The sequence below is a fragment of the Tachypleus tridentatus genome, chromosome 8 (genome assembly GCF_004210375.1).
Source record: "Tachypleus tridentatus isolate NWPU-2018 chromosome 8, ASM421037v1, whole genome shotgun sequence".
NCBI lineage: Eukaryota > Metazoa > Arthropoda > Merostomata > Xiphosura > Limulidae > Tachypleus > Tachypleus tridentatus.
The window spans coordinates 1,824,456-1,848,989 of NC_134832.1; the positions used below are offsets into that span (position 1 = coordinate 1,824,456).

The 24,534-nt window shown below is 33.5% G+C and overlaps 2 protein-coding genes across 2 annotated transcripts in view; one reads left to right on the plus strand and one right to left on the minus strand.

The window, feature by feature from the left end:
• Window positions 1-1,176: 1,176 nt before the first annotated feature.
• LOC143258411 (uncharacterized) lies at window positions 1,177-12,823 on the plus strand. The gene is made up of 2 exons (XM_076517314.1): window positions 1,177-1,552; window positions 12,453-12,823. The coding sequence occupies exons 1-2, from the start codon at window positions 1,284-1,286 to the stop codon at window positions 12,688-12,690; spliced, it is 507 nt and encodes a 168-aa protein (XP_076373429.1). The 5' UTR covers window positions 1,177-1,283; the 3' UTR covers window positions 12,691-12,823.
• A 3,315-nt stretch (window positions 12,824-16,138) lies between these two features.
• The window catches only part of LOC143258410 (nuclear migration protein nudC-like), a 67,240-nt gene continuing 58,844 nt past the window's right edge, over window positions 16,139-24,534 (minus strand). The window contains 2 exon segments of the mRNA XM_076517313.1: window positions 16,139-16,344; window positions 22,929-23,047. Coding sequence (XP_076373428.1) covers window positions 16,293-16,344; window positions 22,929-23,047 — 171 coding nt within the window. The 3' untranslated portion in view covers window positions 16,139-16,292.

Genomic DNA, 24,534 nt, shown 5'->3' on the forward strand with positions numbered 1-24,534 from the left:
GCTTCGACCCATTTTCAGGAGCATTCAATCATATTCGTAGAAGTTATCAGGATAATAAAACATTTCTTTTGTATTTCTCTATTTTTACAAAATATAGGATAACCACAGTGGTAATGTTATACAATATGTGCCAAAATATGTTTTTGTACCCACTATTTCAATATATTTCCATACAAAGAGCAGAGTGTGAAAGTGTTCTTTCTGATAAAAAGACCAAAACGTAGGTAACACTATGTAAAGGGTATAAGCTACCTTAAGCTATTTTTTATGTGGAACTCTGTAAAGAGTGTATGCATTCTTAATTTATTTTTATATAAAACTATATAAAGGGTATAAGAGTTATTTCATATATAAAACAATGTAAAGGGAATAAGCTACCTTAGACTACTTTATACATAAAACTATTTACAAAGTAAAATCTACCTTATGTTTTTTATATATAAAACAATGCAAAGATTACATGCTGCCTCGGGTTATTTACATAAAAACTATGTAAAGGGTATTTGCTACTTTAAGTTATTTTATGTATAATAAACTGTCTTCACTCATGTTACACAAGTTAATCAATCATTGATTATAACTATTGTAAATCACAACTCGCATATAACTTAGAGAAGCCTACTAAGTAAACAAATTAACAAAATAAGTCGAGGTATGAAAGCAGATTTTTACATATTTACATTCACAGGTTATAATTTGTCGATAATTAAGATCATAATTCCTTATAGGTGAAAATGTATTTGACAGTTTGATAATGAATATTTGAAATGTATGCGATGTACACCTACAATCTTATAATTGATATAAAAAAATTACTTGTCAATCTGGTTTAGCGACAACGCCTTTTCTCGGCAGTTTCCAATACCCTGAAACAAAGTGTCACATCAGACCTTTTCCCTAAAGGACTTTGTCACAAGACTTAAAATACGAGTTATCCAGTTATTTCGAGAGTGCAAATAATACTTCTTGAACAGAATATATAGTTAGTTCTAGCATACTTGAAATCTACATGAAAGCGTATGCGTGTAAACTTACAACTATTAGTTTACTTTATGGTTAAAATAATATCGTTGTTTTTAAGAATTGAATCTTAAAATAATTATTTATCAGAACATGACCTATAATTTTTTTTTTTTTTTTTTAGTTACGGTTCTTAAAATATATATTTTTTGGGGAATTCTGGCAAAAAAAACAACGTAGAACTCATTCTACTGTTAAGAAGGGAGCTCAATGTTTTTTAATGACGTTCATCTATACATCAGTACACTCAAGACCCAGATTTGATGACCTTGGCCCAACGCATGCGACAGTTACCTGATAGCTACGTTGACAACGACGACATCCACACAGATGAGGTGTTAGAACGAGTGGAGTTTGGTAATAAAGTTCTCTTCACGTTTTATTCCGAGATCCTGAATGCAATGTCAGAACGCTACGCCCGGAAGAAGACTTGTAGCTTCGTTATCTCCAAGAACCGATACTTCCCCATGGTATTCTCATTCGCCTTGGCTAAACACTTACCAAAGTGTTTTTATGATAAAGTTAAGTTCAGGTAATCAGGAAAGTTTTAATACAAAACTATCTTCCTCGTCCAGGCCTTTTTATAAATATACTTATCCATCTTAAAATTATTTGATTTTTTTTAATTGAGAAGGCTTTGAAAATAGTGAATATTTTTTTTATTCTTATTAACATTAATATATTTAATTAGGTGTACTTCTAGAAAATATACGAGAAGCAGTTACGCTTTCAAAAAGATGAATTTGATGATTTTACAGTTTTCTGAAAAACAGGCTGATTAATTCGAGAAAATAGTTTTAAATCTACATAAAAATAATACGCTTTTTCGTGTTTATTTGTTATGAAAATGACGTATACGCGCATGCGAGTTTAGATAATAGCGTGCATGCGTATTATAATAACAAACAAAAACTGAGTGTATTAAGATAATTATAATAAATAGTTTTATTATAAAATTATATTAGTTATAATACACTATCAGAGACCCGCAAGACATTTACGCTCAGATTAGAGTATTTATTGCATCAGTACTTCTTTGAATATAAGATTTTTAGAATAGTACAAAAGAATTCTAATCACAGACACAAAAATATTGTCATGATATAATTCTGCTGTCGGAGCGCCTTACGAATATGCACAGTACGAATTTTACCCACAAAAACAATGCAAGCGATTGTCTGCGCCAGAGAGCTGGAAAGTTCAACGAACAAATCACCACAACTGCTCTGTGAATGAAAGAACAAAAATTCGGGATTTAAATATTTTTTTTATAAATCATTTAAAAAAATAACATTAAAAGCTTGAAGTTTTCAAACTGGTCTGACTTTATGTTCTAGAATAACAAGTTTATTTTTAGACAGTATTAAGAACAGCATAGTTTAATCCCAACTTAGCTAAAGTAAAACAAACAAAAACAACATGTTAATTTATCTCTTCATCGAGCTTAATCCCAGCAATAATAAAGGTTTCATAGAGTACGACTTAAATACAAGTGAAAATATCCATTTTGGTGTCTACGATTCAATTTTGTTCATATTATTTTACAAATCTTCTATTTAAAGAAATACTATTGCAATACCGTGTTCGACACAGTCGTTGCTTGTAACATTGTAAAAGACGTTAAACACTAACTTTAACAGATAAAATATGGAAACCTTTCCCTTATCATACAGAAAAGTATTGATACAACTTTCATTACACATCTACACTTGGTAAGAAAACGTATACCACAAAGAGCAGTGTAATTAACACCTGCAACAGTTGTTATCTTCGCACATACTATTGCATCACTTAGGATTATATTTGTTACACATCTGCCTAGGATTTTTCTTCAATCAGACTTGCATCTGTTGGCATTCATCTTCCATCAGAATTCTATATATTACATATATGTCTGGGATTCCTCTTCACTCAATTATAACTATTGTCTGTCTGTCTGGGATTTTTTTCACTCAGAATAATATTTATTACGTATCTGTCTAAGATTACTCTTCACTCAGAACAATAGCTATTACATATCTGTCTAGAATTACACTTCACTCAGAATAATATCTATTACGTATATACATGTCTGGGATTCCTCTTCACTAAGAATTACATATCTGTCTAGGATTCCTCTTCACTCAGAAATATAGTTATTAAACATCTGTCCGAGATTTGTATTTTTGTAACATTTTTGGATATATATATATATATTTAATCTCAAATTTAACAATACTGAGAGATTATAGGAATATAGCTAAACAATTAAAAATGAACAAAAGACTTAAGATATTCTGTAAATGTAATGCTACAAAAATGCATATTCGAACTGAGGAAAAAGTTAAGACACCCTACATCCTAATAGCTAGTGTTACCCTATTTGGCTGAAATAACTGCAGTGAGACGCTTCTTGTAGCCATCTACCAGTCTCTGACATCGGTCTGAAGAAAGTTTGCCCCACTCCTCAATACAGAATTCTGTCAGCTGTGAGATGTTTGAGGGGTTTCTTGCACGTACAGCCCGTTTCAAGTCACCCCACAGCATCTCAATGGGATTAAGATCTGGGCTTTGACTCGGCCATTCCAGGAATTTCCGTTTCTTAGTTTTCAGCTAGTCCTTGGTGGATTTACTGGTATATTTTGGGTCATTGTCGTATTGCAGGGTCCAGTTCCGGTTCAGCTTTAATTTTCTTACAGATGGACTCATGTTCCTCAAGCACACTCTGATACACAGTAGAATTCATGTGGATTCTATTATTGTGAGCTGTCCAGGTTCTGCTACAGCAAAGCAGCCCCAAACCATGACACTTCCACCTCCATGCTTCACAGTTGGATTTGAGGTTCTTTTCCTGGAATGCTGTATTTGGTTTACGCCAAACATGTCCTCTGTTCTGGTATCCAAATAATTCAATTTTGGACTCATCTGTCCAAAGAACATTATTTCAGAAGCCCTGGTCTTTGTGTACATTCTCTCTGGCAAACTTCAGTCTAGCCTTGATGATTCTCTTAGAGAGCAAAGGTTTCCTCCTTGCACACGTCCCATGCAAGTTACACTTGTGCAGTCTCTTTCTGATTGTAGAGGCATGCACTTTAAGATCAACAGTAGCCAGAGCTTGTGTATGTCTCGTGATTACATTTGAGGGTTTTTGGAGCCCTCTTTTAGCATCTTGCAGTCTGCTCTCGGGGTGAACTTGTTTGGACGACCAGACATGGGCATGTTGGCAGTTGTTTTGAAAGCCCTTTACTTGTTGATTATTTTCTGGACAGTGGAATGGCAGATTTCAAATTATTTTGAGATCTTTTTAAATCCCTTATCACACTCATAAACTGCTACAATTTTCTTTCTGAAGGCCTCACACAGCTCTTTTGCTCTTACCATGGTGATCACTCTCACTTCAACATTCAGGAGCATACCAAACTAAATGTCTGAGGTTTAAATAGGGCAAGCCTCATTCATAATGCTGAGTAATGATCTTCTAATCACGTGCACCTGGTGTGATACACCTGTGTGTGAGTTGAGCCATTTTAAGTGGGTATAAATTTGGGGTGTCCTAACTTTTCCCTCAATTAGAATATGCATTTTTGTAGAATTACATTTTACAGAAGATCTTGAAAAGTCTTTTCTTGAGTTGTAATTGTTTAGTTATATTAATCTCTCAGTATTGTTACAGCTGAGATTAAATATCCATTTATCCAATATTGTTACAAAAATACACAGGCTTTCATAGGCTGTCCTAATTTTTTCACATGACTGTATCCATATTTCCTGAAAAATCAGAATTATATCTACTACATATCTGTGTGGGATTCCTCTTTACTCAGAATTATATCTGTTATATATCTGTCAGTGATTCGTATTTATTCAGAAATATAGTTATTACATAAATATCTGGGATACCTTAACACTGAAAATTATATATTACATATCTATCGGGAATTCATCTTCACTCATAATTACATGTATTACATATCTGTCTGGGTTTCCGCTTCAGTTGGATTTATATCACAAAGATCCCTCTTCACTCAGAATTATATCCATTACACACCTACTTGGGTTTCCTCCTCACTCAGAATTGTATCTACTACGTACCTGACAGGGATTACTCTCCACTGAGAATTATATCTGTTACATAGCTGTTGGGATTCATGTTTACTCAAAATTATATCTCTTACATATCTGTTGTGGGATTACTCATCACTCAGAGTAAATTCTATTACATATCTGCGATTATTCTTCACTCAGAATTATATTTTCTACATACCTGTCTTGGATACCTTTTGACTTGTAATTAAATCTTTTATATATTTGTCTTGGATACCTCTTTACTCAGAATAATATATATTATATATCTCTGGGATTCCTATTAATTCAGAAATATAGCTATTACATATCTGCCTAAAATTACTTTTCACTTAAAATTTTATCACAAAAATCCCTCTTCACTCAAAATTACATCTCTTACATAAATCTCTGGGATACCTTTCCACTGAAAATTACATCTATTACATATCTGTGTGGGATACCTTTTCACTCATAATTATATCTATTACACACCTATTATAGAGTACTCTTCACAAAGAATTATTTGTATCACATACCTATCTGGGGTTCCTCCTCACTTAGAATTATATCTGTCACATATCTCTCTGGGATTCCTGTTTACTCCGAATTATATCTACTACTAGATATCTGTGAAGGATTACTCATCACTCAGCTTAAATTCTACTACATATATGTCTAGTATATCAATTCACTCAGAATTATATCTATCATATATTGGTGTGGGATTACTCTTCACTCAGAAGTATACCTTTTCACTCGGAATTATATCTATTGCATATCTATCTGGAATTCCTCTTTACCAAGAATTAAATCTGTTACAAATCTGTGAGGGATTACACATCATTTGAAATAAGTTGGTTGGTTGGTTTGGTGTTTTATGGCACAAGCAGCTAGGCTATCTGTGCCAAACATCCGGTAAAAAGTTAAAATTAGAGTATATTTAGTAAAATTCTTAAAAGGAAATAAAGATAGACCAAACTAAGTTAAGAAAAAAAACAAATTGCATTAAAACCAATATTTACATCTAATCTACAACAGTAAGAGAAAACTACAGTAAAACAAATTGTAATGGACTTTTTGTAGCATAACTAATTATCATATCTCACTAGGAAGACTCACAGGTAAGTTAAAAAAAAAAAAAAGCCGTCCGTCACCTAAGTTGGTCTTTTAAGGCCTGGTTCCGAGTTATTTGACGTTATGACCATTTACAAAAAGTAAAGTAACAAAAGTTTTAAAAAGTTGCAGCCGAATTGTAATTATAACTCGTCAGTATGACTCATAGATATTTCAAACAGCAGCGTTAGTCATCTGAAGTTGGTCTTTCCAGTCATGGTTTCGAATTACTTGATGTTACGACCATTTTTTAATTTCAAATGGAACTAGTTGGAATTTGATTCTTAAAAGGGAATCACATTAAAAATGGTCTAATGTATAAATCAAGATAAAATTAAAGAAATTTAAAAAGTTTAATTGCTTTTAAAAACTATAAAACATTTCCAAGATGGACAGTGTCACCATAACCAATAACACTGTCTAACTTTACGGATAAACATTGAAACAGATCATGTTTAAAATTGTGCCGTCGTTGAGTCATAAGGACAACAAAACAGTACAATGTTCCTTATTGTGACCTGAGTGTTACACAGACACATTGGTGCATAAGTCCCGGACGAGTTAAAAACTGTGACCAATGCTTAGTCAAGTTAGAACAACTTCCTCTTTCCGATCCTTATAGAAGCACGTTGCTCACTTCAGGTCGACTATCAACTTGCATGGAGCCAAGCCTTGAATATAGAACCATATTCCATGTATGCAACAAGCACAGTGGTGATAGTGCCAGAGCAGATAGATTTAGTTGTGGTGTCGGCATGCTCGTTCCCGCGAAAACCAACGTGGCCTGGTATCCAGAAAAACTGGATAAAAGTAGATGTTAAAGAGAAATGGGCCAGTCGGTTGTGAATATTGCCCAGAACAGGGTGAGAACTGATGTGAAGCAATTCCAGGGCCAGTAAAGAACTAAGCGAGTCAGTATAAATAGTATAGTTTGAGTATTGGTTAATTTCTACGTTATCCATGGCAAGAGAAATGGCGTATAGTTCAGTACACAACCACCAAACCATGGCAGAGCCCACACAGCTGCCTGATTTCGAAATATCTGTATATATATAGGAATGGAAGGATGGTTCAAAAGATGTTCAGCAAATAACAGACAGGAGTATCTGCTTTTCTCAGATGGCTTAAAAATAGGTCACATTTGGGGACTGTAAGAAGCCATGGTGGAATGGGCTGACCAGTGGATACAGCAATGTTATCCAAGAATAGACCCAATTCATTCAACTGCACCTGGATAAGAAAGTCAAAAGGAGCAATAATAGATCGTCTGTTCTGAAAACGTATTGCCCACCGAGGAAGAAAAACACAATTCCAGGTGGTATGCTTTGCTGTGGAATGAAGTTTTGAAGCATATAGTAAAGACAGTTGCAAACAGCAGAGGTGCAAAAAAGGTTCACGAGACTATGTATAAGCTCTAAACTGGGGCAATGTGGAGAACCCCAGTGCAAAGCAGAAATCCTTGACGATGAATGGGGTCCAGCATATTTAAGGCCGAGGTTCTGGCACAGCCATAGACCAGTGATCCATAGTCGAGTTTTGACTGAATAAGAACAAGATATGTCTTTCACACAGAACATCAATCTACTCCCCAAGTGGTGGAAGAGAGGGCATGGAGGATGTTCAGTGTTCTCGTACTTTTGACCCGTAGCTGCTTGTGTGGAATAAAGGTCAGTTTATGGTCAAAGATAAGACCCAAGAACTTTGTCTCAGGGACCACAGGCAGCACAAATTCATTAATACAGAGTTCAGGATCAGGGTGAATACCCCATTTGAAGTAAAAGTGCATGCAAACAGTTTTAGAGAGAGAAAAATTCAAGCCATTTGATGTGGTCCACTTTGGTAAAGGACTGAGGGCAGTCTGTAGCTGCTGATCAATATACCTTATGTTCGACAACTAACATGAGATGTGAAAGTCGTCAACATAGGGCCCGTTTGCAACAGTAAAAGGATGTTGTTCAATGGTGGCATTAATATTTATGCTGAAAAGTGTGACACCCAAAACACAGCCCTGAGGAACTGCAAGTATCTGTAGAAAAGAACGGGAAAGTGTCGAACCTACAAAAACTTGGAATCTCTGACCATTAAAATTTTTTTAATAAAAATGGGCAAATGGTCAAGTTACCCTCATATATATATATATATATATATATATAGAGAGAGAGAGGGAGAGCTTTTGCAAAATGCCATACCACCATGTTGCATCATAATCCTTCTCAATGTTAAAGAATATTGATACAAGATGTTGTTTGAGAAAGGCTTTTCTGATCAATGTTTCAGATCTAATCACGTGGTCCATGGTGGAGCACTGTTGCCAGAACCCACACTGGGTGGGCAAGAGGAGGTTATTTGATTCGAGGAACCAAACGAGATGAGCATTAACCATCTTCTCTTACTTCTTACAGAGACAGCTCGTCAAAGAAATTGTATGGTAGTTTGAAGGAATCTTGGGATCCTTCCCAGGCTTAGAGAAAGGTAGGACAATAGCGTGGCACCAGACATCAGAAAAAACATTCTTCTGCCAGGTCCAGTTAAAAACAATCAGAAGAATAGCAAGAAAAGCCAGAGATAGATGGCGCAACATTTCATAATGTATATTATCAGGTCCAACTGATGTACTGCCAGACCAGTGAAGGGCTAGTTTCAGTTCCACCAGTGTAAAAGGACGATTATAGTCATAAAGACAATCAGCTTGAAAGGAAAGAGATGATTGCTCTGTACGAGTCTTAATGGACAAGGTGGAGGATGAAGAAGCAGAAGTGCTAGCTACCTGGCACAGCTTTTACCTAGAGTATCGGCGATGCTCTGTGTATCAGTTACTTCATGGCCATCAGAGAGCAAGATCAAGAGGGGAACAGAATAATATTGCCCAATGACCTTTAATATCTTCTACCACCAGTTCCAAAGTGATATGGGACAAGATTCAAAAGATCATTGGGAATATTATTCTGGAATACTTTTGGTAGATATCCCAGGCCCGTTTTTTGGGCCTTTCATGCCATATGGCAGGCAGGATTCCACCACAGACAAAAATATCGTGGAAAACGTGTCAAGGTTTTAGGAATACATTTAGCAGCTGCTTGTATAATACAGTCAGTTACTGCTGCCACACAGTTGTCTATTTATGGCTTACAGACGATGGCAGGATCACGTTCTGCAAGAACAGTGAAAGAGCACCAGTTTGCTTAATCCAGCTTCCACTGGGACACGTGGGTCGGAGGGTATTGATTACAACCAGTCTCTCAAATTATAGGAAAATGATCACTGCCTCGAGGATTATTGTCAACCCTCCAAGAAAAATGGGAGAATCGTGCAGGGAAGCAAATTGAGAGATCAATAGCAGTAAAGAACTGTGCATGAAATTAAGAACAAGTATTGAAAAGAGAAAAGCTGAGATCAGAGAGCATATGCTCTACTGAGCAATATCTCCTATCAATATCAGCAATCCCCATGAGAATGATGTCCATTAAAGTCCCCCAGGATTGAAAAGGGAGACGGTAACTGTTCAAAGAGAGCATCAAGGTCTGATCGATCACAGGTCTCTCCAGGCAACAGGTAGAGAACAAACAGTTATAGTATGACCCAAGGAAACACGGATGGCTACTGCCTCCAAGGGTGTGTCGAGTAGCAAAGACAGTGTAGGCACATGCTGATCAACCAACAGTGCCACACCTCCATGCTCTCATCCATCACACAGCCTGTCATTTCTGTACAAAGAAAACTGCCGCATGGTGACTGTAACGGCAGGTTTCAGAAATGTTTCCTATAAGGAAAGATATACAGAATGGTAGGAAGCAATCAGTGTTTTGATGTAATCCAGATTAGAACGTAAACCTCGACAGTTCCATTGTATCAAGATGGCCATTTTTGTGTAGGCAAACTGGATAGAGAACCCTTCTGTTTACGAACAGGTTTTTTCTTTACTGTCTTTATTCAAGGGAGATCTATCGACCTCCATGGATCCTGCCCTGAGTCAACTGGACAGATCTTTGGTGATGGAAAAGGATTCCAGCGACTGTGGACGTGAACGAATGGGGTGGGTGAAGAAAGATGTATCAGAGGAAATGCCTGTACCTGGAACCAAAGGAAGTGGATCTTGGAATTTGTTGGAATGTATGTAAGGGACAGAGAGGGGGTTAAAGTTGATTTATCAACTTTTTTAACCATGGAGGTCAAAACACTTTTCATTTGTTTTGAGAATGATTCTTTTGCAGGCACAGAGAAATCCACTATAGTAGTGGAAGAAGTACAGCAGCATACGTCCTAGATGAAGTGGTGGACAGCAACTCTCGAGCATCAGAATAAATATTGTTATAAATAGTTTTCAAATGCTGCACATTTTTCTTCCAACCATTTAGGGCAAGAACGAAAGTAGGACGGGTTAGAGCCAATGCAACTGATGCAAGGAGGGTCAATTTTACACTGATAGGTATCATGGTCCTTGCCACTGCAATGACCACACGTCAATGAGGATATTGGTCGGCATCGTAATTCCATCTTTGTGAGTGACGATAACCTTACTGCAGAAACTCCTTGGATGGAAAAACCAGCGAGAATCTCTGACTCTGGAATGTTCTTCAAATCCTTCTCAACAATAACTCCTCGTGACAAATTCAAAGTGGCATAGTGAGTAACCTCAATGGGTATATCCCCAATGGCTTTCGAATGCAAGAGGAGTTCACTGTATTTAGGAGTGGATGTTTCCACCAATATGACACCAGAACAAAGCTTTTTAACTGACTTAGGAGAGTCACCAAGTGTCTCTAGTCATTTCTGTATGAAAAATGGAGACATTTGCCCTAAAGGTTTGTCTAAAAGAGAATGTAGTATAAGAAAATGAGGTAAAACAGGTGTTACAGATGTTGAAGATCGCTGCTCAGAGTCTTCAAAACGTGGTTGTTTACCTATGGACTGTTTTTCATTATGTTAAGTATTAATTTGGAGTATCCATAATAAATAAATGAAAATTTTGGTGCCCTGACCCCACCCACTTACAAGGGGATGCAATACAATGTCAAACAAGGATACTACAGCAATGCCAGGGTTTCATGAGCACTATACCCAAACACCAGCATCAGATACAATGTCCACAACACTTGTTGAGAACATCCAACACTGATACATGGTTAAATCTAGCCCACGTGGACGATTGACCCAAGGGGAACCACCCAACGGCTGCCCGTCTACAGGAATTAAAGGCCAAAGTGGTGTGTTAGGGTTGGACCCCTCAACCACCAGAATCCTCTCCTCCCCTTCACAGGTCGCCACGCACGGCAAACACGTGGGTGGAAGTTTCGATCATAGAAGAGGTACATTGAAAGAACAGATCTATCCCTGGGAGGTCCTCTCACCATGTACAGGAATCAACACCAAGGGGCATTTAAAATAAATTTCATTACATACCTGTCTGAAATACCTTTTCACCCAGAATGATACATTACATACCTGTTGGAATTCCTCTTCACTCAGAATTATATGCATTACACATTTGCCTGGGATTCCTCTTCACTCAGAATTAAATCTATTACACATTTGCCTGGGATTCCTCTTCACTCAGAATTATATCTATTACACATCTGTCTGGGATTCCTATTTATTCATTTAGAATTATATCTATTACACATCTCTCTGGTATTTCTCATCACTTATAATTATATCTATCACATATATGTCCGAGATTACTCTTGACTCAGGATGATATATATTACATACCTGTCCGAGATTACTCGACTCAGAATTATATCTATTACATAAATATTAGGGATACCTCTTCACTCAGAATTATATCTATTACATAAATGTTAGGGATACCTCTTCACTCAGAATTATATCTACCACATGTCTGTGATTCGTCTTCACTCAGAATTATATCCGTTGCATATCTGTCGGTGATTATTCTTCACTCAGAATTATATCCGTTGCATATCTGTCGGTGATTATTCTTCACTCAGAATTATATCTATTAGATATCTGTGTGGATTTACTCTTCACACGTGATTATTTCTGTTCCACTCCTCTCTTGAATTGCTCTAAACAGGATTTGTTATCGACATAAGTTTAAAATAAGGGGTTACTTCAACTTTACGAACATCCAATTTTGAAATAAAAATTAATGTTTTATGCATACCCTAAACATAAGATGCTCTCACCGTGTGTGATTCTTTTACTTCATTACCTTATAAAATGATCTGAGTATTTCAGTCTTAGAATTATTTTATCACCTTTCTCGCTGTCTATATACAATAAACGTAATATAAGGATTACTTTTTGGGTTACAGAACAGAAGCTGCCTTTAACAACCTTCTGATCGACCGTTGGTTGCAATATCATACCAGAAATTACAGTAAGTGTCTCGGAAGTCCATCCAACGAAAAGTCTCCACTAAGCCTAAAGGATTTAGAATCTGTTTTCATATGGTGGATTGCAGGGATATCGGCTGCCTTCTTTGTGATATGCTTTGAGTTTGGGTGGACAAAAATAGAAAAATTACACTATGCTGTTATGAGCAGTAATTAGAAGAAGTAATAAAACAGCATGCAAAAGTTTATATCACAGTATTTGCATGTTAGCAATCACTATTTCAGTTTCAGTACTTTTTGGAACCCTACTAAGTGCAAATGTAAAAGTTTTAATATAATAACTAGGCAAAAACTACTTTATAAAATGTATTTAAAATTTCTGTTAAAAACTAAAGAAAGGCTTCTGTACATTGACATTCCTAAATTTGAACTTATAAGCTCAAGTAAATATTAAGATCCATTGTTTAACACTGTATGACGTACTTGTCACAACAACTGTTGTACAATTTGTGCTTGCCCATAGCTCTAAGAAGCCTTATAGACCAGGCATGACTTAATTAGTGATTAGTTTTATACTGCAGAACTCGAGAGTAACTAGTTTGGACAGCATAATGGATTTAGCATTACTGAGAAGAGTGATGGTAACTAGGAGGATTGACCACTCGAGTACATAGCTCTCAATAGTGAATTATTTATGTGTGTTGTAGCGTTAAACCATTGGGAATCTCTCTGTATATCTTTCATGTTTAAACAAACATGTCCTTTTACTGGGCATGGTCTTGTGATTAGTGTGCCATACTAAGAATCTTAAGTTCCTTTCTTCGCGTTTCTCTGTTGGAAAAATCACTCTCTACGATTTAAGGTTACAATTAAGCCACAAATAATTGCAGAAAGTCACTGTGCACTTTATATTTATTAACAGACATGTTTCAATATAGAATACAGGAGGTAAATATGAATGACAATTATAAACAATGTTGAAAGTGACCCCCGTTGGCATCAATACAGGCCTAGATCCTTCTTATTTTGTTTCTAAACACCGTTATCAGTTGCTGGCTTGAAATAGACTAAATAGACATATGATTACAAAACTGCACAGTGACTATCCGAACACCCTGTACAATCATGTCAATGTATATTAGCATTGTGTTGATATTTTTATCAATAAGGGTCTTGTACATTATAAACTGATACACTTAACAATAAAACTACAAGAATTTCAGTTTAGACAATTGCAAGACAGTGGTATACTGTAATGGTTTTGTTTTTTCTTACAACCAAATAATGTTTAATTCAAGTCCACAGAGCTTTGATGAATAAAAGCAATGTTTTTTTGTGCTATCACAACACATCCGTGATGAAAACATTCATTATTTTTTTACTCTAAATTCAATTTTACCATACATCTAAAAAAATAAACAGATACTTTTCTATCTGCTAGGAGCTGAGAGTTAAGTATATAAACTACCTTCTAGTTTTATATGATATAGGCCTAAGTAAAGAAATGACAAAACTGAAATCCAGCAACACCAGTTAGGTGAAATTCAATTCGAAAACTTTACGAAAAACATCTTTCAAATAGATTCAAGTGTTACTTTGAAAATTATAAGACTTAGCTGCATAACGTTATGTATACAAAGCAACTAGTTATTTTTGTATGAACAAAAGACAAACAAAATATTAAAGAAAATAAAAAACAGCAGCAGCAGCAGCAGTTGGCATGCCCAAGTCACTTGTGTAACTTTGTTTGCAATAAACCCCTATGTGTATATCATCTTTACCTTCAAATTTTACCATAGTTGTACATGCTACTTCAAGTACCTTGTCCACTAATCTTTCTTGTCTCCTTTCTGATCTCAGAAGATATCAAAAGGGTGGACATCAACTAAAATAATACTATTTATAATGAATCAGTTTGGTGACATCATTGCTTTTTCAGAAAAGGTTGCAGAGATGAAAGTTGTTTCTACAGATATCAAATGTACATCTTCTCTCTGATAACAAAGTAGCTCTTTCTCTTTCTTCAAGCACAAATACTGTCAATATTGGACATTTTGCTCTCTCTTGCCTCCAGTGAAAATATATTAAAGAACTGTTGAAAATTTATTTTTCTCTCAAAAGACTTTGTAGCTGTTATTTTCTCATTTCAGTTTCATATTTGGATATTTTTTCTCTTCTCATGTAGAACTTAATTACCATTTCTCTAAGATATTTCAATATCTGATAAACATGTTGATCTTGGAGAATTTGTTTAACGATGCCACTTTAAAAGATACCACGAAAACAACAATTAGTGTATCCTTTTATGTTCCACACAATGTCGTTTAACTGTCAAGTGATTATTGGAATCCATTTAGGGTAGATATAGATTTCCTCAAGATACAAAATTGCCTTAACTCTATGTTGAATACTACATGTAAGTTGTAAGATAAAAGAGTGAAAAGTAACTTGAGACTCGTAATTTCACAGAACTTTTACACACGAGCATCTGAAACTCATATGGTGGGATCGACTGTCATGGTGATAACACACACACACACACACACACACAAAGGCATGCTAACTAGTAGGTCACACCCAGTCTTAGGAAAAGTAGTAACTTACATTTTAATACTCATTGTCTTCTATTTTTATATTATTAAAGTTCAATCATTAAGTTAAAACATTTTACACTTACTCTAACTTTTGTTTGATCACAGTATTAACACAATTGTTTAATGTGGAAACTTTATATAATGAAATTTAACCAAGGTGCTCTCCCTTATCAAAATTATATTTTTAAAAAAATCAGATAACAGAAAAGTATCAATCCTAGTTTTTAAGACAAATCAGTTCACACAAGACTTGCTGGGGGCACAAACTTTGAATTATAAACTACAAGATTTGTAATATACAAGAAAGTGAAGTACTTGTTGCCACTGTCACGAATATGGAATGGCAACAGTGAACTTGCAACATTGGTTCTACAACAAAATATAACACAGAGAAACTAATGTACAAAGCATACAACTCCACCTTGTTGTTTTCTATAATTCACCTAGAAAATAGAAAGATGGTTTAACAGTACCTCCAGCTGCTTGAGGTATGCCGACAGGTGAACAAGAGATATAACTTAAAGCCTTTACTAGATCCATCCATATACAGCTGGCCTCATATCCAGATGAGTATCATTCCTGACTAAAGTTGGAAACTATTACTTGGGACACATGGTAGCCTTTTTCTTCTGACCTTTGTGCACACAGATTCTCACCTGTCCCCAGATGTTATACTTTATCAATCAAAGCTTGGGTGCAACAATAAGCTGGTCAATTTTTGGATGGGCTTGGAGCCCCAAGCTGAATTATATCCTTTACTTAACAATGTCATTAAGTACATATCTTTATGACATGAATATATAAATATTTTTCATTGAAAAAGAGATGCTAAACATCTCTCAATTACTTAAAGAACATCAAATAATAAAATATGTGCTTTGACTGTCTCTCAGTTTCCTAATTTCCACATTCAAAGTAATTTATTAAAATATTTTCAATCCCCTGTAAATCCTATTCACAACATGATGCAAAATGCAAATTTTGAAATCACAACTTTAAAAATATGCCCAATTTTACAGCATGAAAATGATTTTTTTTGTTGTTATTGTTAAATTACACATCTAAAATGCATTCAGAGCAAAAAAATTTAATGCAACATCAAATAAATGTATCTGGTAAAGCATTTTATACAACTTATCTTGAAATTACATTATCATTACGTGAATGGAAAGCATCTGCAAACAATAAACAGCAATAGCTTTTTGGAAGTGGAAAGTTGATTATGTCATGTAAATTTACACTTGGAAAAGTCCATCTCAGGATGTTGTTTCATAAACCTGAAAATACAAGAAAACACATTGTCAGTAGCTGAAAAGTGTGGTTTTCAAATCAAGTTTAATATGATGTTTATAGAACTGGAAAACCTGTTAGGCTTGAAATACATTCAAAATTTTATAAGAATCATTAACCTCCAAAACACAACAGTAACCATTGTAACAAATCATTAAATCTTATTCACAATTAAAAAAAAAAATTCAATATTTAAATCTGATCACAATTACAAGTATGGGAGAAAAGAATCATAATTAAAACATAACATTACTTATGATTACTCCAATTGTTTGGTAATCAAAATAACATCATGATATTTTACACTAATCAGTAAACCCTAATACTGACTGAAGAACTACTTTTACCAAACAGACTAAATACGTCTATTATAAACAAAACAGAACGTTTTAGAAAAACAAAGAGATAAAGTTTGTTTTTTTCAAGATATTCAACTTATAGTTAAGTAAGAAGTATTTGTATTTGTAATATGTTTCACAAAGGGACAAATATTTAACTCTTTGGATAAAACAAAGCCACTTTAACAATTTTAATTATTGTACAAGTGTTGTGATATGCAGGTTCAGTGATGTCCATAAGTTCAGCATCAAGATCTTCAAAACACAGAAGATTCAGAAAATGATATTCAAAGAATAAACTGAACATGAACAGTAAAATTACACCTGGAAACCAAAAAAAGAAACATTCTTATTTACAAAATGACTAACATACTAGGGTTTTAAGTTACTGGTCATCTTCTTGGTTGGTTGGAAAAATGTTGATACTATGCAAAAAGATACCAGGAATGTTCTGCATTCACAAGAAAAATATTAGATGATTTGTGTCTATATCACACTTTAAAACCACAAGAATATTCTATACTCAACAACAACAAAAATAACAGATAGTTGTTTCCATACCAACTTATATGATTGCAGGAATATATGCACTTAAGAGAAGAGCAAAGAGGTTCACATATTATACATTGTATTCATGGTAAACTCCTACTCAGAACATTTACATCAGCACCATTTCCATTATACATGTTCAAGGAGATAACTTACAGATTACACTATTACTGTACAAACTTTTGTATTTACCATCTAATCTGTTATGACCGACAATCTTGGGGAGCACTGACAAAAGAGCATGGTGAAGAAAGTAAAACCTTTATGAATACTCAAGTCAAGATTCATTTTTTGTGTATTTTACACTGCTATAACACAAGTCTTCCTTGATTCAACCCTTAAAAACTGATCATTATAGGATTAAAGCAAGTATCTATCAAAGTCATATGTTTCATTAACCACCTCTTATTATCACCCATAAGATGCTGCAACACTTCTCCTTGTGTAATACAAGAAAATATTTTGATAAACACAAAAGCCCTAACAGTGACATAAGCAAAATAAAATTAACTTATTTTGAGAATAAAATTGGTAAACAGCAATTTACAGAAACATAATAAAATTGTTTATTCTACATTTCAACAAAACAGTCTGTCAAAACATGTAGTACGTCATACCCTAAACAAACCATCTCATTATGCTTGTAAATTGCTGTTTGCTAATTTATTGTAATATTAGCATAATGTAGTTATACTCAAATTATAATATTTACTGCTTGTTGATAGGCATGAAGCTATGCAACGCTGTGCTCAACATGGGAAATAAAACAGTTTTTAGTGTTGTAAGCCTTTATGGCTCACCAAGGAACCATTGAGACAGTGAAAATAAAATTTGTACACAATGATGAAATACACTTAAAAAATAAATAGAAGTTAACAAGAAATTAAATGACAAAATTAAATTCTACAATTAAATAACGTTCCATACAAACAATACTAACATAAATTGAACCTAACCCTTTCCTAACCAAAGAAACGTCGCTGGATGTCACTTGAATTTTTTCTCAAAGTGAAAATATTCAACCACAATGCATGAAACGTAGTGCAAAATTACTAAACAGTACTTAGTTTCAGCTGAAAAAGTTATATAGTTTAATTGAGTATTCCTAACACAATTTAGAATGTGAAATTGTTTCAAGACAAAATTAAAAATGCATCCTTTCATCCTGGAAATAAAATTGTCTTCTTCTCACAACTAATAAAAAAAAACAAATTTTATACAACCAGTTAATATCAACTTAATTAATATTAAATTACTTCTTTTTTATATTTCATTCTGCCACTTACAGTAATCATTGCTAATGGACATAAACAACAGAGCCAAAATTAAAAAAAAGGCCTACTGGTGACTCCTAAACTAGATTTTAAAATGTCATCACCATTACTTTTGTCAGGCAGAGTACCATAACATTTGCTAAAATTACTCTTGGTTATGATCAATTTACAACTAATTAATGATGATGAGAAACCCATTTGAAGTAAAAATGTATCTCATGACAGCTAGTATGGATATAAACACTTTTACTAATAAAGCAGAGAACAATGTTTTGACCTTCTTGAGTCATCTTCAAGTTAACATCTTTTGTTAACCAGGACAGCTGGTACAGGTATTAATACTTTTGCCAAAATAAAGCAGAGAAAAAAATTTCAAATTTTGTAGGTCATCAGGTCAAGATGACCTAAGAAGGTTGAAATGTTGCTTTCTGCTTTAGTAGTAAGTGTTAATACCCATACCAGCTGTTCTGAGATACAATTTACACCTAACAAATAAAGGCGCTTTTCAATACAAAATAAGTTGGTTTATTTACATGTTTAGTATAAACACAATAAATATAATAACATTCATTACATAGGGATTCAAGTCATCAGAATATTTTGTTACCACATACTGCGTTCGTTAAACCTATGCTTACCTGGAGTAACGTCACAGAATATTTCTGTAGTTTTCAAAGAGACACAATTTATCATTAAAATATTTTCAGGCAAGAAAAGAATGTTTAAAGATACTATATAAAAATTTACAGATTTATGGTCTGTTCCCCCAGTCTTAATTTTTCCACTAGATTCCAGTGTTCACCACTACAATAGTTCCAAATACACATTTTCTTCATAAACAATGAATTACTATTCTAAACACTAAATTTATCATACAATGACTTATTTATTCAAATAAAATGTACAATATAAAATCGTTGCAGTAAGGGAATGTAGTAATATAAATCACCAATATAAAAAAAAATACATGCTAAACAAGATACAACTAATTATCTTACAATAACCAAAACCATGTAAATTGTGTGTGTGTGTGTGTGTGTGTGTGTGTGACAGAAATAATACAATGTGGCTCCATCTACTGATTAGAACCACAAAAATCTCCAAACAATTTCATACTATAAGCATTGAAGATTTAAACAATTAAAAAAATAACTATGGTAGTTTGCAACAACCATTTCTTTGCTGCAGAAAAAACAATTTCAAATAAAAGTACTGAAACTAAACTAACTACTTTACAATGAATGTCCCAGTATTTCTAATCCCCAATGATTCCTCATTATCTTCCAGATAAATTTAACATCTAACCCAAGTTCTATATAATATGAATAGACATATCATGCATATTTTCAATTATATTCATGCAACAAACAAAATAAATGCACAAAGTATAACTACCTTTAAATTTAATATCTTATTAAGTTTTACAGTGGAAATGTTTCTTTATGCACTTAAAAAATTCAGGATATGAATGGACTAATATACACATCTAAAACATGGTAACAAGTGTAATATGTATGCATTAATGATGGCATGTACTGCTACTTTAAAAACACTGCAGTACACAATATAGCTATTCTGTACCTCACTGATGGCCTATATTTAGTTTGTGCAAAAAGAAACAATGGAGATGTAGTTGAAAGTTTAGAACACTCAACAACAAATTATGGCTCTAGAACTCATTTTTCAGGATATTTTCCTTCCCTTAAATGTTTTTCTGTTACATTAATTTCAAACAAAATTTTTTCTTCTGATATAAAACATCAGGTAGGTCTAATTAGATTTGGACAGTAAGGTAAATTATGGCAAATTGTTAAAGTGACTTAAATCATTATTATTGAATGTTACTGTTACATTTACTGCATACAAAAAGTAGAGCTCATCAGTGATAAGAAATATCTTATATTATGTATGAATTGATTTCATTCAAGGTGAACAAAAGTACTGTTGTTTAACCAGATATATCCTCATCTTTAACACATGTCATAGGTCACCAACAAATTTTTATCAGTTTCTGTGGTGACAACTGTAACTGGTAAAATAACTGTTAATGAATATTACAGTTATGTTTCATGCATTTCAAATATTTACACTGAGAGAACAAAAATCAAGAGACACCAGAGACCCATCCCTCCAATACATAGAGTTAAATACTAGTGGGATAGCCTTATTCACACTAGCACCATCATGTAAGTGGTACGTACACAGATATCTTCTACCTGTATTTCTACAACTGTATGGCCAAGAAACAATCAAGGTCATCTGAATCTTTCATAATTCAGAAGATTTATAAATGCAGTCAGGTAAGCAACATAAAACTGCATGAACACTGAGACATGCACTATTATCACACACAGTGTGAACCTGGGGCACTAAATGTGTTCTAAGTATTTCACTTTCTTAAAAGACTTGTGCTCGTTCTAGTATCACAAATGAATTGAACCTAACAAATGCTTGGTAATACTTGAGCTAGTCAACTAACACCTAGTAGCTCCAACAGTGACCATTCCACTTGGTTTCAAGTCATCCAAACTGATCACTATCATCCTACACTTCTCTATGTGAAAGAACGTCAGCTGAGGTTAAGTTTCAGCAGCCATGGTTTCTTCTAGCTGCAACAATCTCTTATTCTCAGGAATATGATCAAGAAAATAAACAGTTTTTAACATGTCTGGTAAGATCCCTTGGTGGTCTCTTGTAAGACCCCTTGCTTCAATCTAGGATAATGTGTAGATGTCTAGGATTACTTCTAAACACACTCAGAAAGCACTTTTCCATAATTATAATTTATAAATTTTGCAGTAGAAAGGCAGTAAAAATGAATATGGTAGCACATTCAAGATACACTTTAGAGAAGCAAATATTTAGTTGTACCAACTATTAATTAATTCTTTGCTACTAGGTTCAATGATGTTGAAAAGTAGCAAGAATGAATCAAATACAAAAAGTAAATGAAAAGATTAAAGTTCATGCGTGAAATGAAAAGCAACACAAAACAAAACAACTAGGCTAGAATCATACTCATGCTGGTCAGCATTTCAGTACATTTCAATAAAGTAGTTGAAAGAGAAAGTAAACACCATACTCACTAGACAAGAAATGCAGTAATGTCAGCAGGGGGTAAAATAATAAATAAAAAAATGATTGTTACATCTATAACACACTATTGTTAAGCAAAACAGAAGTTGCACAACAGCACAAATTTCTAGATTACCTACATTAGAGACCAAATGCATTATACACACTTAACCATAACTGAATTACAGAGTACCTTTCAGTTATCAAGTGCACACCTGCCTGTCCAGTGTAAACATTTTAGTAGTAGAAGTAATAATAATAATAACTCTTAACTATTAACTCACAAATATTTAGCTGTCATTTTGTAGTATTTATTGATTACAAATATTAAAAAGAGATGCACAAACATTTGACAACTAAGTGGCAAGGCCTGTAGTGGCAAACTATTCAGGTGATAGAATCTTAAGTTTCATATATTCAAAGATCATACACACAAGTACAATAGTTATAATTTATGGAAAACAAACTACTCTTTCATTTAAATTGATACTGAGTAAAAATACTTGTGCCAAAATAACAAATTATTCCATTATTTGGAAAGGTTATGTCACTAGTCACATATACATCTTTGTTTATCTTTCTGTTTGTGTAATTTATGTCAATAGCTTCAATGAGTAAAATAGAGTATGAAAATAGTTATTTTAGTGAACATAAAAGCAACTTAAAAGTGTCTGGATATATGCTCTATGAAAAAAAACAACACAGTTTGCAACAAAAGAAAGCATTTTTTCTTTTACCAAAATTTCACAGACAGACACAAACATTATAAACTAAACATTATACATCTACAAAACCAAGTTTTATGAAATTTTTACCAGAAACAACATAGTAGAAACTTTTTAAATATAATAGTATGTTTATTACAGTATGGTTTAGTACATTTACAGTGATAATGTAAAAGTCTGATGGCACCCCTATGTCACCTTAAAGGGTTCAAAAATAAAACTGAAAATGCTACATTCCCTAGAATTATAATTCATACAAGTTTCTGTGATGAACTAGTTACACAATTTCAATGATATTTGGTAGATCACTGAAAGTCCAAACTTAAATGGACAAACAATCAAACAGTTTGATTTTAATGTCACTAAATTACAGCTTAATAAATCAATGAAGCCAGTAGGAAAATAATGAGAAGCTAATACAATATGAAAGTGTTATTTAATAATGTGCATAGCAAAGGTACTATTGCACCAGGTAAATGGATGGTAAATTAGGGAACTCCATAATCTGATTTACAGCATTATACTTAAGTTCAGCACTTAACCTTTGCTACCAGTATAATACTTAACATATAATAATTTATAGCTGGATGATTACAAAAATATTATTTACTTATTCAAGACATCTTGTTTTTTCTGATCATCAGAGGTTGGTAAACCTAGTTCTTTCTGTCTCTGGTCATACATCATCTTTTCAACCATTCCCCTGGTTTCACCATCTAGGTCAGAGAGCTGTTAAAAAAATGCAGTTAATACATCAGTACTTTATCTAGTTTAATATTGATGAAACAGACAACTGTCAAATTATCATACCTGTAAAATTCACTAATTGAACATGACAACTGACAATGTATCACATATTTTCTTTATCACTGTTTTAGATAAAGAACATATGAACATAGCATGGCTACATTCTTGTTTACCAATTTTACTATTCTACAAGAGCTTAGAAGTGCCCAAGTATGTATTATATTTATCCAGTCTTGTGTTTGTATAACTTGTAATCTCTCATCACTTCTTCCATAAATGTATTATCAGTACTCTTGCATTAAATCATTTTAAGTTTAGAACCACTGAATGAAATCTTTTAATTTAACAAACACATAATTGAAAACAAAGTATTTATTTTCTATTACATTGCATCTTGAAATTTTTAAATCAACAATCTGAAGAATCTGAAATGTATTCAACATAAAAAAACAAATATCAAAACTAGTTTTATAACTTATGAGTATTTAAAGTAACCAGATTTATTGCAGCTAGTATCACACGACATAAAAACGACAATGTAATCGTGTTTAACTAATAATGCTAACTATTCTCTGTACAATATACCATTTCATCCACTGTATTCATACTCCTCACATATTTACCACATAATGTTTCAACAATAATGTGAGAAGACTGGTAAAATAAAGAGAACTAAAAGAAATCAGGAAATTTCTGATGTGTCAACTCCTATCCTGAGTTAAACAATGATGTGTACAAGCAACAAATTACTTAAAGCAATGGAGTGTGGGAGTAACTGGGGCCCTCTAACACACGAGACTGTTTATCCACCTCACAGAATTCAGCAACTGTATTCAAACATGTAAGGTATCTATGTTCTGTTCACTAATGTTAGACAAAGCTAAATAAGAGCTAAGCAACACTCCACATAGAATGTGGCTATGGTTTTGTTTATCAGGTGTACTCACAATGCAGATATTACATGCACATGATTCCTCAGTGGTTCACTTTCTTTTGCACTTCATAAAAGTAGCGATGTTTCACTCTTAACATTCAACTCATTTTAACCCTCTGTGTATGGCATTCGTATACTTTTACAGTGTTGGAATTAAAATTTAATTAAATAACTATTTTAAATGCACGTTAATAAAATGAGAATCATAATACAGTTTACATAGTTTTTATATTAGCTATGTTTTAATTTATTTGTTTCAAAATGAAGTATTAAAAACAACTGTCACTTTTTTTCTGCTGTCACAAGAAGTATTTTTAACTTTTCCCTTTTAGTTTGTATAATACCTACAGGCCTAACATAAACATGAGCTGAAGATAACAATGCAAAATTAATAATTTTATACCTTCCCCATTTGCTGAGATATCAATATTTCTTTCAAACCCACAATGGAATTCAAAATTATCTATTTTTCACTTATTTCATGCAAATGTTTATAGCCAACAGAAAGATGTTTTCATTTGTACATATTTTTACA

Bases quoted from the DNA above. Each gene is read 5' to 3' on its own strand.
- LOC143258411 (XM_076517314.1), top strand. From the start codon at position 1,284: ATGACCTTGGCCCAACGCATGCGACAGTTACCTGATAGCTACGTTGAC. The intron at 1,553-12,452 runs GTAATCAGGAAA...TTTGGGTTACAG, and splicing joins TATGATAAAGTTAAGTTCAG to AACAGAAGCTGCCTTTAACA.